The 12808-nt window shown below is 35.2% G+C and overlaps 1 protein-coding gene across 3 annotated transcripts in view; it reads right to left on the reverse strand.

Annotated features, from left to right (window-relative positions):
• CFAP47 (cilia and flagella associated protein 47) overlaps positions 1 to 12808 on the reverse strand; it is a 446504-nt gene that overhangs the window by 152660 nt on the left and 281036 nt on the right. For all 3 annotated transcript variants that reach the window (XM_031660417.1, XM_031660416.1, XM_031660418.1), the window contains exon 46: positions 84 to 280. In XM_031660417.1, coding sequence (XP_031516277.1) covers positions 84 to 280 — 197 coding nt within the window. The remainder of the gene's footprint in view (positions 1 to 83; positions 281 to 12808) is intronic.

Raw genomic sequence — 12808 nt, forward strand, 5'->3', positions numbered from 1 at the left:
AACAGTTCAAGATGAGACATCTGGAGGACTTTGACACAGTGGCAATATGAATAAAGAAAGGTACCAAAAAAGTTTATACATACTATTGGAATATTCTGAGTAAGGGCTTCAAATACTGGTGTTTCAAACTCAAATTTGGCCTCTGGTTGTTCTTCATTCACCATACCTTCAACATAATAGGCACGCACATCATACCTTGATTTCAATAAAATTTTACAAGGGTAGCGTCCAGGATGGAGAGGAAGAAATTGCAAAGGAAGTGGTACAGATCCATCTGAAGCTATCAAAATAATTTTAAAACAGTTCATTTAAAATCCTATAAAACCTAAAATTCATCTTAGTAAGCAATATTTAATATTATTATATTAAATTGTACTGCGTAACCTAAAATAGGTTTCGCTGGGATAACACACTACCTCTAAATCTCCAGGGCTTATCATGCAAGCTTATTTATCAATTAGAGTATATATACTGAACTGGTCAGAGAACAGTCTGCTCCTCAAAGTCACTCAGGACTCCCTACTGTGAAAGATACTACCATCTTGCAGTTGTACCATAACAAACATCTCTGTTCTTTGGCTGAGAGGTCAGGGGAAAAGGAATGGCTGGAAGTTTGCTCAAGGACTTTTCAGTTTTCAGCTCAAAATCAATATGCACATTACATTTAACTGGCAAGACCAAGCTATGTGACTCTACCTACTTGAAAGGGGGCTGAGATATAAGGAAATATATGCAATATTAGATGGGCTTTACTGTCTGCCACATTTCTATGACTTAGAGGTGCTCTGTCTCACAGCAATCAAAATAATTTGCAACTTGGCTAGCAGATAGAAATAATTTTTTCATAGTTAATAACCAATGGAACCAGAAAGGGGCATGTGTAATTAACACTTCTCATAACACCCTGTTATAATATTTATCTTAAGTTAATAGCTAATTTTACTTCCTATGCTAGGTGAGCTATCTAGTCTCATTCTTTCCTTTCGGGCAACAACACTTTTTCTCTGAAGGTCACCATTTTCTTAGCTTCCATAAAGTGAGAAAATAGTTATAAAAATTTGGCAACCCGAAAGTAGAATGCAGTATAAGAACATAATACAAATTTCATGGTTAATGCCAAAATATTTAAATAGTCAATGAACAACAAATGATTTTAAAAACGTCTGACGCCTAATTCTGTGGCAGGAAGTTCTCAGAAACCAAGAAAACAAATCAAGCATATCAATCAATGGACCAGACACATATTATGACATTAAATGGCTATAATTTTAATTCTTTTGCAGTGAACACTTCAAATGTGAAAGGTGGCACGTTGTTTTCAAATACAATGAAATTTATATGCCAAGATATGCAAGAACATTTATACACAAGAGCATTATATACAAGAACATTAACTACCCTAAATCCTTTATCAAACAAGAGTTTATGTGTGTGTTATAAAGTATACATTATGTAATGTTATATATTATACCTTACATTAATTGAATATTATATAGCATATATTCCATGTCTATGTTGCTATATGTAATACAGTATATATAATGTATAATGTTACATTTAATAGTACATATTAAAACATGCTGATAATGGATAACATTTGAAATTTGTATTACATCCAACAAGTCCAAGAGCATCAGCTGGTCTGAGGAAAAAACAGTTACTCTCAAAGGCTCTCAGAATGTTATTTTTGTTCCATCCTAGTCAAGTATAAACCTAATTTTAGAATACATTTTTTTCTTGGCAAAAAGGACTTCAGGCACATTTTATTATCTGTTGTTAATCGACTAGTTTTATCCTGAGAGAGGTATTTGGGTTGTGGCAATTTCAATAGAACAAATCAGCATGGAAAATTATTTGTTGTTTTAATAACAGGCATAAAGAGAACTTATTTTGTTTCTTGGATGAACAGAATAAAATAAAAATATTTAGAATATGTAATTTAAATAGAATTCTATTTGTTTAGATTTATTTTATTTGAATGAGAATTAAACTGTTCAGAAAATTTTGAGAATTGCAGAATATCTATTGTTTTCATCAAAGATAAAAAAGGTCTAGCTCTTTAATGCTACACAATCATTGCAACGCACAAGTTCAAGTATAAAATTTCTGTCGAGAGCTTTATGTTATACATTTCTGTTTCCAAAAAAGATGTTCATTTACTAATGATTGCTGAGCCTGAAAGTTAAAGCCAAAGACATTCTTAAGTGTCCATTTTCCAACTCATGAAATGTTTATGAGCAAGGACCTTAAGGACTACACAATGTCAGCCCCTCTCCCTTACAAATCCAAAAGGAAACCCATTATAACAGTGGAATTTGTGGAAATTATAGTTTTAATTTTGATGATGTATTTATAAATCAATATCTGTTTAATTTTTAAATATCCAAAATAATTTTATTAAGTTGTATCAGAAACATAAATAGGGGTGATATATATTACAAATAAGAGATTTAAAAACTTCTGGGTTAAGATATTTATTTGACAGTATTTGGGTCCCCATCAGATGTAAACTAGCAGAGGTAGAAACCGTTTTGATCTTCAGAAATCTGGAAATTTTACTGGACACATTGTGCCATCATATCATAATGGGACATGTTTTCTTAAACTTATTTCCAACTCTGGACTATAGCAAATGCTGTCCATGCCTTGACATGTCCCCTTTAAGTATGCCTTAAAGGGCATGGATTTATGGATACCTGTGACTTCCTCCTTAGAAAGTTCTCTCTAAACAAAGAATGGTACTCAGTTCTCACATAGATCATCCAGATGTGGTAGTAAAAGCCTGCAGGAGCAGTACCGAACCAAAAATTGATCAAAATTGGTAAATAACAAACGAATAAAAAAACCTGTTTTCTTGCCCTTTAGTTAGAAGAACTCTGAGGCGAATTTGACACCAACTTCCAGAGGCCCCCAGTGGGACTGAGCCCCAATTGCCTGCAATGATAACCTGTTAATTAAAACCCCCGGAATCGGTTTCTTCTCTTTGCAGTCTCCCACTCCCCTACCTATGCTTTGAGATCACCTCTTAAACTACTTGCTCTCAAGACCAGATCTCAGGGTCTGCTGTTGGAATTACCCAGCTTAACACATGCCCTAAATCCCAGGATACAGAGGTTCCTGTCCTGGTCTCATGCTTTCTAGGGCCTTACTCTGATCCTCCCCCGGCATTGCCTCTCTGCACATGCAAGAAATACATGGGTCCAATGGGGCAGATCTATATAGATCCCAGCACCACCCATGGTTCAAGTTCATGAGACATTATAATTCACAATCCATAGTTCCTTGATCCTGTTTACAGTGCTTTCACAAGACTCTTCCCTAGGTCAGTCCTCCTGGTAGAAGACTCCTAGAACTGTGCAGTAACTAAGAGGTCACTATTAGGAAGGTATGGACCAAGAGTAAGTGTGTGGGCTGACATATCCACATGTTTAAACATAAGAACCATTAGAGTGCATGTTAGAGTTGAAAGACAGAAGAGAATGGTGTGGGCACCTGAATAGCACGCAGCTACCCTGTGCTCTGAGGAGTCCAAAAATTCTAAATTCAGACTTGGTCTTCAAGGTTCTTATAAAGTTAGATTTGTTAAAATGTATTTTACATAGAATAATAGAATGTATTCTATTTTGAAATGTGTTGGTTTGATTTGTAAGTTTTTAAAATGTAGACATACGTTATGTGGGCTTCCATTTGAACTCTTGACTTGGCCATAACAAATGTTAGGGACTATCTGGATCTGTCCCTTTCATCCCTACTCAATTTAGATGTAGTTAACCTGTATCTTTTCTTTACAAGTGTGGCAACTGTCAGGATTCTATATTTAAAGATAACTGAATATATGTAAATTTACTGAAAAATTACAATTACTGAAGAAAATAAAGAAACATAAAGAAAGAATTTCTTGAAGTAAAGACTACATCATTTGATTTAACTTTGGTTATCATAAGAAATCAGTGCTATGTACAGTTTTTCAAATAACCCATAAAAATATACTATGTTCAGATCCTAGAATAGGTCATAGTTGGAACAAAAGATCAATACCATTGTTTTGTTCAGCTACAACTGCATAACAAACTACCCAAAAACTTAGTGATTTAAAGCAACAATCATTCATTTGCTCATAATTCTGTGGCCCGAGCTCATTTGGGACAGCTTATCATCTCCACATGGTACTACCTGGATATTTTGACCTGTATATATCCTGGGTACTGACTGTGGTCTTTGGATCTCAGCTGAGAATTCTGTCCTTGAGCACTCTAATCCTGTATGAGATGAGCCCAATCCTTTTTCATAGAGTACACAAGAATTACCAGCAGCAAAAAAGAGATTAATGTAAAAGAAGCTATCAAATATCTGCCTCTTTCCCATTCCTAAATGATCCTTTGTCCAAAGCAAGTCACGTGGCCACAACCAGGTCAATGAGGAAAGGGAGACTATACAAAACCTGTGTATAGGCAGATATGATCAACTTGGGCTTTTACTGTAATAATCTACAATGCACTAATGCAGAGAAAGATACATGTATAAAACTTGTGACCTGAAAAAGATAAAATCAACTGAGAGTTAAAAACCCTTTTTTCAGTTTTGGTTCCAATTCTACATTGTGAGACCTTAAGCAAACAACTTAAGGTTTCTTATAAACTCAACTTCTTTTTTTTTTCCTTTCATTTTTCAACCACAAGTTTATTTTCTAAATTTACTCCATATATTTTTAATACCAGAAAAGGGTTTATTTCCCCCCATGGATACAAGGTAGTCCCTCCCAGATATTTTTGGCATGTGATTTTAAAACTGAAAGCCATCTAAAAATAGTTGTGAAAGCTAAGATATAAGCATTATTTTAATATCCTCCGAACTATTTAAGAACATCGATTTTTTAAACAATTTTTAACTTTATAATTTTTTAAATTTTAGCTTTTATTTTAGATACAGGGAGGTACATGTGTTGAATTTTTACATGGGTATATTGGACCCAGGTAGTGGGTATAGTACCCAGTAAGTAGTTTATCAACCCGCACACTCCTCCAAACTTCTTAATCTCTTTCAATGAGTGGGATTTGATTAATAGCTTTCAAAAAATTTTATTTTCTGGCTTAGATGTACTGTGTATGAACAATATTTAACATTGAATTAACATATAAAACAAAGGAAACTGGAGATCTGGTTGAAGTAGAATGAGGAGCTAGAAGTTCCCATTTACTTCCATGGCCTCACTATAGAGAAGCCAAAGCACTTCAGAAGAATTTTGGGGCTTCATAGAATATAATTTGATTAACTAATTTATTAGACTTGTTTGTGCCTTAATGGTCATAATTGTATAAAAACACATCAAACATATGGAAGAGATTAAGTAATATAGTAAGCTGAACACTGCCTTCTCTAGTTGTTTTTGGTATATTATTAACAAACAGTAATCAGAGCTTTTAATTCAGAAAATGAATAATCAAGAATGAATAATTATATTTACTACATGTACATATATAATTGTATACTATTTATTATAAGAAAACATGAATAATTATATTTTAGAGAATTTTTTGGCCTATTTGTTAATCACACCACCACCTATTACTAAAAACTCTTAATGTAGGCTTTTTTTCTATTGTATAAGTCAAAAGACTAACTTACCTGCTCTCTTAGGCCATTCTCGCATTGCTATAAAGAAATACCTGAGACTGGGAAATTTATTTAACTAAAAAAAAAGTTTAATTTGCTCATGGTTCTGCAAGCTATAAAGGAAACATGGAAGTATCTGCTTGGCTTCTGGGGAGGACTCAGGAAACTTACAATCATGGCAGAAGACAAAGCAGGAGCAGGCATCTTACATGGCAGGAACACGGGTAAGAGAAGAGAGTAGGGGGAGGTACTATACACTTTTAAACAACTAGACCTCACTAGAATTCACTCACTATCCTGAGTACAGCATCAAGAGTATGGTGCTAAACCATTCATGTGAAACCACCCCTAAGATCCAATCACCTCCTACTAGTTCCCACTTCCAATATGGTGATTACAATTTGAAATGACATTTGAGCAGGGACACAAATCCAAACCATATCACAAGTACAGTGAACTTTTTCCCATTTTAGTTATTATATTTTTGTAGGCACATGAGTATCTGAATCACAAATACTCTAGAAAAGTAAGTGATTGATTGTGTGCTAAAAACTGCTCATTACTGTTTCTTCTTTAATAAAAATATGAAATGTAGCCATAGACATTAAAAAGAGAATTCAGCAGTTAAAAAATTGACAGTGTTTATTTTGTAAAAAATTTCTATTAGTAGAAATTTTGTTTAATATGGTTCACTCAGAAAAAAAAAATTCTAAAATGGACTAGCTGCTTAAATTGTTATATTTATTATAATATTCAATAAAATAATAATTTAAAATAAAAACCTATACTTACTATTGACAAATTCAATATTTTAAATATTGGTTAAAATTGATTTTATTATTTAAAAAGAGATTGAACTACTTTTCCTTTTCTATCACCAAGGAGATTTAAAATAATATAATACTTAGGGGGTAAAAGACAAAGAGTGATAGGAAGAGACAGGGGAAAGGAAAAGGAAAGAAAGGAAGAAAAGAAGAAAAAAGGAGGATAAATCTAAAGGAGAGGGGAAGTAGGAATTGAGGAAGGAAAATGAAAAGTATTTGGAATGCTAAAAGAATGTCATATGACCCTTTTTACCTGACCAACCTCAAATGCCTGAGAGCACTGGACTTGCCTTCCCATGAAGTTTGTAAGTATCTGCCAGAAGGGCAGACTGGTATGCAGTTCCCTGAATGATTTTACTGAAAAGTTGTAAGTGCACATTCTCCCAGGTACCCTAAAGCACAGGGAAAGAAGGTCATAGACAGATACCAGAGTGCTGTAGTATGTAAATGGCAAGGATGGCCAATCATTACCAGCACAGCCACGCTAGCCTTAAGAGCTACAGGAAAACTTACTAATTTTGTTGTTTAAGTCTAGTAGGGCTTTATTAACCTTCTGTCTGCTTGATCTGCCAATTATTGAGAGAGGTCTAATAACATCTTCCACTGTAATTTAGAATTTGTTCATTTCTCTTTTTACATTAATTGATTTTGGCTTTATATATTTCGAGAATATGTGTTTAGGTATAAATAATTTCAAAGTTTCTTCTCTAAGTTGGACTTTTCCCTTTTTAAATTAAGTAATACATTTATTTACCACAAAGTCTACTTGTTTTCATATTAATATATCTATGCCAGCTATTTTATGATTAGTAAATACCTGGTATAGGTTTTTTGATATTTTACCAGGAAATTTTATAAACAGTATAAAGCTACATTTAAATATCACCTTTTATAATTTAGTCTGTTCATATTTATTGTAATTAATGATATATTTGTGTTTATTTTAACATTTCATTTTGTGCCACACTTTATCCCATTTTATTTTGTTCTTTTCTATTCTTGAATTCTATTGAATTTATCAAGTTTTGTTTATTTTCATTTATGCCTCTACTGGTTTAGAAATTATACATTCTATACCTATACTTTTCAGTGCCCCAAATATTCAACATCTATACTTCACATAAAAAACCTTACAGTAATTCAACCCTGGTTCCTAAAATGTAAGAACTTTACATGCCTATAATGGCAAATCCTTCCTTATAAAGTTGTTGTCTAGTAATTGAGCTCACTTTGTTTTGGTAACACCTGAATCATTTATTCTTATTATTATTTCTACAGTCAAATCCTCATGGGAGTTACCCACATTTACTGATTATTTTAGTAACCATTATTCTTAGACCCCAATTCTCTCTTCTGAATTCAATTTCCTTCAGCAGTAAGAGGGCTTACGCTTGTTCTTTTACCAAAATCTCTGAGTTTTAAATGGTCTCAAGTTCATTGTTGAATTACAAATGCTTTTATTTCATCTTTACTCATGAGTGATAGTTCACAAGGATATAAAATTCTAGACTGGCAGTTAATTTTCATCAGCACTATAATGCTATTGTCTTTTGGTTTCTAATGTTACTGTTGGTAATTCTGCCTTCAGTATAATTTTTGTTCCTTTATAAATAATCTGCCATTTTTCTCTCATTGCTTTTTGAAATTTCTCTTATCTTTGCCATTCTATGGTTTCACTATGACCTATCTACCTATGTGTAAATTTAGGTATTCTTCTATTGTCTTCTGGTATTGTAGACATTTTGTTTCTGCTTTTCCTTATTCTCATTTGCTCCTAGTAAGATAAGAAATGTATCTGATTTAGGTGGTCACTTGTAGAGCAACTCATTCCATATTTACTTTACAGCAATCTCTTAGTTCTAACTATGGAGGTAACTCAATATGCAGCCCTTGGGCCCATTTCCTGTATCAAACAAGCATCTACCTATTAAATGTAGGTAGGGTACTTGTTTGGTTGGTTTTTCATGCCCTGACAGTTTTGTAATGATCTGAAGAAAAATTTACATCTTAAAAAAATATATGTAACATATACACATATAGGTATACATATAAAAAACAGGATATATATATATATATATATCTTCCTGTTAACAGGTTGAGTATTCCTTATCTGAAATGCCTGGGGCCAGAAGTATTTTAGATTTCAGAATTCTTCAGATTTTGGAATACACGCATATGCATAATGAGATAACTTAGGGATAGGACCCAAGTCTAGACAGGAAATTCATTTATGCTTCATATACACATTATACACATAGTCTGAAGGTAATTTTACATGCTATTTTAAGAAATTTTGTTCATGTAACAAGTTTTGACTGCCTTTTGACTGTGACTTAATATGAGATCAAATGTGAAATTTTCCACCTGTGGCACCATGTTGGTGATCAAAATGTTTCTGATTTTGAGCATTTGGAGTTTTGGAAGGTTCAAATTTTGGATTTCCATGTTGGTTACTCAACCTATAATCAATAATGTGAACCATGAAAATCTGAGACAGGTCTCAGTTAATTCAGAAAGTTTATTTTGCCAAGGTTGAGGATGCACGCCTGTGATGTGACATGGTCTCAAGAGGTCCTGACAACATGTGCTCAAGGTGGTAGGGGCATAACTTGGTTTTATATACATTTTAGGGAGACATGAGACATCAATCAATAGGTGTAAGATGTGCATTGGTTCAGTCTGAAAAGGTGGGTGAAGGTGGGACAACTCGAAGCGGGGAGGGGGCGTCCAGGTCATAGGTAGATAAGAGACAAATGGTTGTATTTTTCTGAGTTTCTGATTAGCCTCTCCAAAGGAGGCAATTAGATATGCATTTATCTCAGTGAGCAGAGGAGTTACTTAGAATAGAATGAGAGGCAGGTTTGCCCTAAGCAGTTCCCAGCTTGACTTTTCCCTTTAGCGTAGTGATTTTGGGACCTCACGATTTAGTTTCCTTTCACAATAAACTCTTGTCCCACCAATAATATTACAACCAGAAATATAACCCCAACCACTTAGGCAACTGAACGGACCCCCTCTGGGCCAAGGGAAACCTGAAACATTGAATTACCAGCCATAATGGAAAGGGAGGTTGGACACGCTTTGCTATATCCTTTCCCTTTTGGAGTTTAGACACAACTGACCATCATTAAGATTAAAATAGGTATCATAAGACTGATGAAACAGACTCTTTGTGTCAATAAGATACCAAATTCCAAACTGACTCTGGTATAGCATCACATGGCAAATAACAAACCCTGAATGAAATAAAATCATTTTACCCCCAAATACATGTCTTTGACATATTTTGAAATGGCCCTGAAAAGCTGTATTTTGTGGGAGCGATTTTGTATCTGTAGAGAATCTTCATTAATGCATCTAGGCCTTTCCTGATCTAGGAGAGATTAAGCATCTGATACCTTCTAAGGCCTGAAAAAAAAAACATTTAGCATCTATTCTCTCTGATGCTTGCTATCTGGAGGCCTCATCTACGTAACAAGAACCTTGGCTTCCACAACTCCATTTATCTTAACTCAAGCATTTCTTTCCAGGACTGCAAGTCTTTAGCTTAACTCTTTAACCCAATTGCCAATGAAAATACCTTTGAATCCTTCTATAACTGTAATAAGCCCTCCCTATCCTCACATTGAGATGTTTGGCTTTTCTAGGCCAAACCAATGTATACATTACGTGTACTGCCTTATGTCTTTCCCTGTAACTTGCCTCCCTAAAATGTATAAAACCAAACTGTAACTCGACCATCTCAGGCACTTTCTCAAGACCTCCTGAGATTGTTCTCCAGTCTATGATCACTCATACTGGCTCAGAATAAACCTCTTCAAATATTTCACAGAGTTTGGCTTTTTCATCAATAAAATACACCACAACTGACTTAGACTCTTCCCATCTCTGCCACCACTACTACCAGATCTTCATGTGAGATTCTACACATTACTGACAGAGTGATGTCCCTCCACATAATCCCCTACAGTTGTGGTAATTTTTGGGAATTCCTCATAGGATACATGTAAATGACTGGCTGCTGTTGAATTTTTGGATTTCTGTAGGCCTTCATGGGTCATTTAATGAAAAATTAGAAGGGGACCTATCAAGGAGTTCTAGCTTGATAGCATTTTAAATAGCAAGTTTTCTATAATTGTCTAAGAAGACAAAATTACCCAAAGAAAACAACTGACGTAAGATTTCACTTTCTAATTAATCCCTCCATACGGAAAGAAGCAAGGGATTGCTGACAGCAAATTAACTTTGTATTCTGCATTTTCATTTCTGAATACCATAAACATTCTCTAATTGTCCTGTATTAAATATAAAATCTGTTTTGAACAGAGTTTATTTTTAAGTTCTTGCAGACTGATTTACTAAGTGTGCAAATTAGTATGAATGAGCTGCTAGCAAGCCAATAATCAGCATGTTCTCTAGGACTTAAAATAATGGAAAAGACTACTGAAATTTCTGATTAAATGCCTCCCTAAATATATAATTGTAGAGCATATGTTTACCACTGAAGACCTAACAGAAAGAACAAGCAACTTTTTTAAAGTTCACTTTTTTTTTACTTGCCAGCTCTATGTCTATAAATATAAAGCAATGAAAGGCAAAGTGAGTCATTTATCAAACTGAAAATATATTAAAACTATAAGGACAAAGAATATATGCAGTCTTGGATATTACAATTATGTTGAATCCGTTATGTTACATTATTTGACTTAAAGTGTATTTTTAAAAAATAACATAGAACACAATCAAGTGTCATTGTAGTTTGGTGCATGCAGAGTAGGAGGAAAGAATTTGGATTGGGCAGAAAACCAAAATGTTAGTAGGACATATATTTATAACTAAACAAAGTACACAGGACATATATTTGCAACTAGACAAAGTACAGACTCTGACTATGAGAAGATAGGTATGGGAGGGCAGCAGGAGAAAGGCCTATCTATCAAGTAACAGTTATCACAGGGTTTATCTAAAGTAAGAAGCAAGCTTAAATAAGGCAAGTCGCACAGAGAAAAGAAGAAATGGGTAAGGCTGGTATAAAAGAAGCCAATTCCACAGTTAAAGACCCAGGATCCCAAGTTGAGGGAAAGATTCCTGTTTAAGGGGCCTAGGGCTATCCAGAACAATGATGGATGGCAGGAAGAGTGTACCAGTACCCAGGGAGGGAGCTGGCAGAAACAAACTAGGCTTTTAAGAAATAAAGTAGAAACCTATGCCTGAGTGCTGGGACAGACGTGACAGAAATAAATGTATCGCAAAGATGGATCGTGCTAAAACCACCTTTGCAAAAATTATAAATGAGAAAATAACGATAGTGAAAGAAATCTTATCTAACGGAGTCCATCTTGCTTCTAACCTCCAAGCCATCATTGTTTACTTCTGGGCATGAGCCAAAATAACTCTGGGAGGAACTTATAGTTTAACTTTGAAACAAAGATGGTAACAGCTCTTTCCCCAAACAAATCCCCTTCCCACCTGGGGACGAGACTGCCTTTACAGAACTAACACATTAGACAAAACATTAGAAATTATGGTTTAGGAGTCATGCAACCGGAGGCTGCAAGAGTCTGAACCTCCCCAAATTGCTCCTGGGGATAACATCACTATTGTAAAGTCCAAGATCGGTGCTTGAGATATTTTGTAGACCCTGTATCCTGGATGGATCAGTTGCCACGAGCCAGATGATAAACTGGCTCATCTGGTCTTGTGGCCTCCACCCAGGAACCGACTTAGTGCAAGAGGATGGCTTTGACCCCCTGTGATTTCATCTCCGACCTGACCAATAAGCAATCCCCACTTCTCCAGCCCCTACCTGACAAATTATCCTTAAAAACTCTGATCCTTGAATTCTTGGGGAGACTGATCTGAGTAATAATAAAACTTGAGTCTCCCATACAGCCAGCTCTGCATAAATTAAACTCAATCTCTATTACAATTCCCCTGTTTTGATAAATTGGCTCTGAATAGGCAGCAGGCAAGGAGAACCCATTGGGTGGTTACAATGCAAATGAGGAGGCAGGGCTAACAGATCCAGCATCAGACTGGTACTCACTAGACTGTAAGTATGACATGGGAGACTGGTGGTCAGCACAGATGGGCCTCTGGATCCCACTCCTGAGATAGAAACTGGCTCAGGACCTGGGATGGAACGTATCAACAGGGATGGTAGGGGGAAGGGAAAGAAATCAGAAATTTTCTACATTTAACGCTACTGACAATGTAACTAGTAGACTTCTTTAAAATAACAATTGCTTGTCACAAGAGGGCACTAGCTGCGGGGGTCGGCCCGCAGACCCTGACCCAAACGACGGATGAATAAAACGTACACTGACACACAGATATTCTATTTTGCCAGTCCTGCTGAGGGTCCAGCCGCC

This window comes from Papio anubis, chromosome X (assembly GCF_008728515.1).
Source record: "Papio anubis isolate 15944 chromosome X, Panubis1.0, whole genome shotgun sequence".
In the NCBI taxonomy this organism is placed as follows: domain Eukaryota; kingdom Metazoa; phylum Chordata; class Mammalia; order Primates; family Cercopithecidae; genus Papio; species Papio anubis.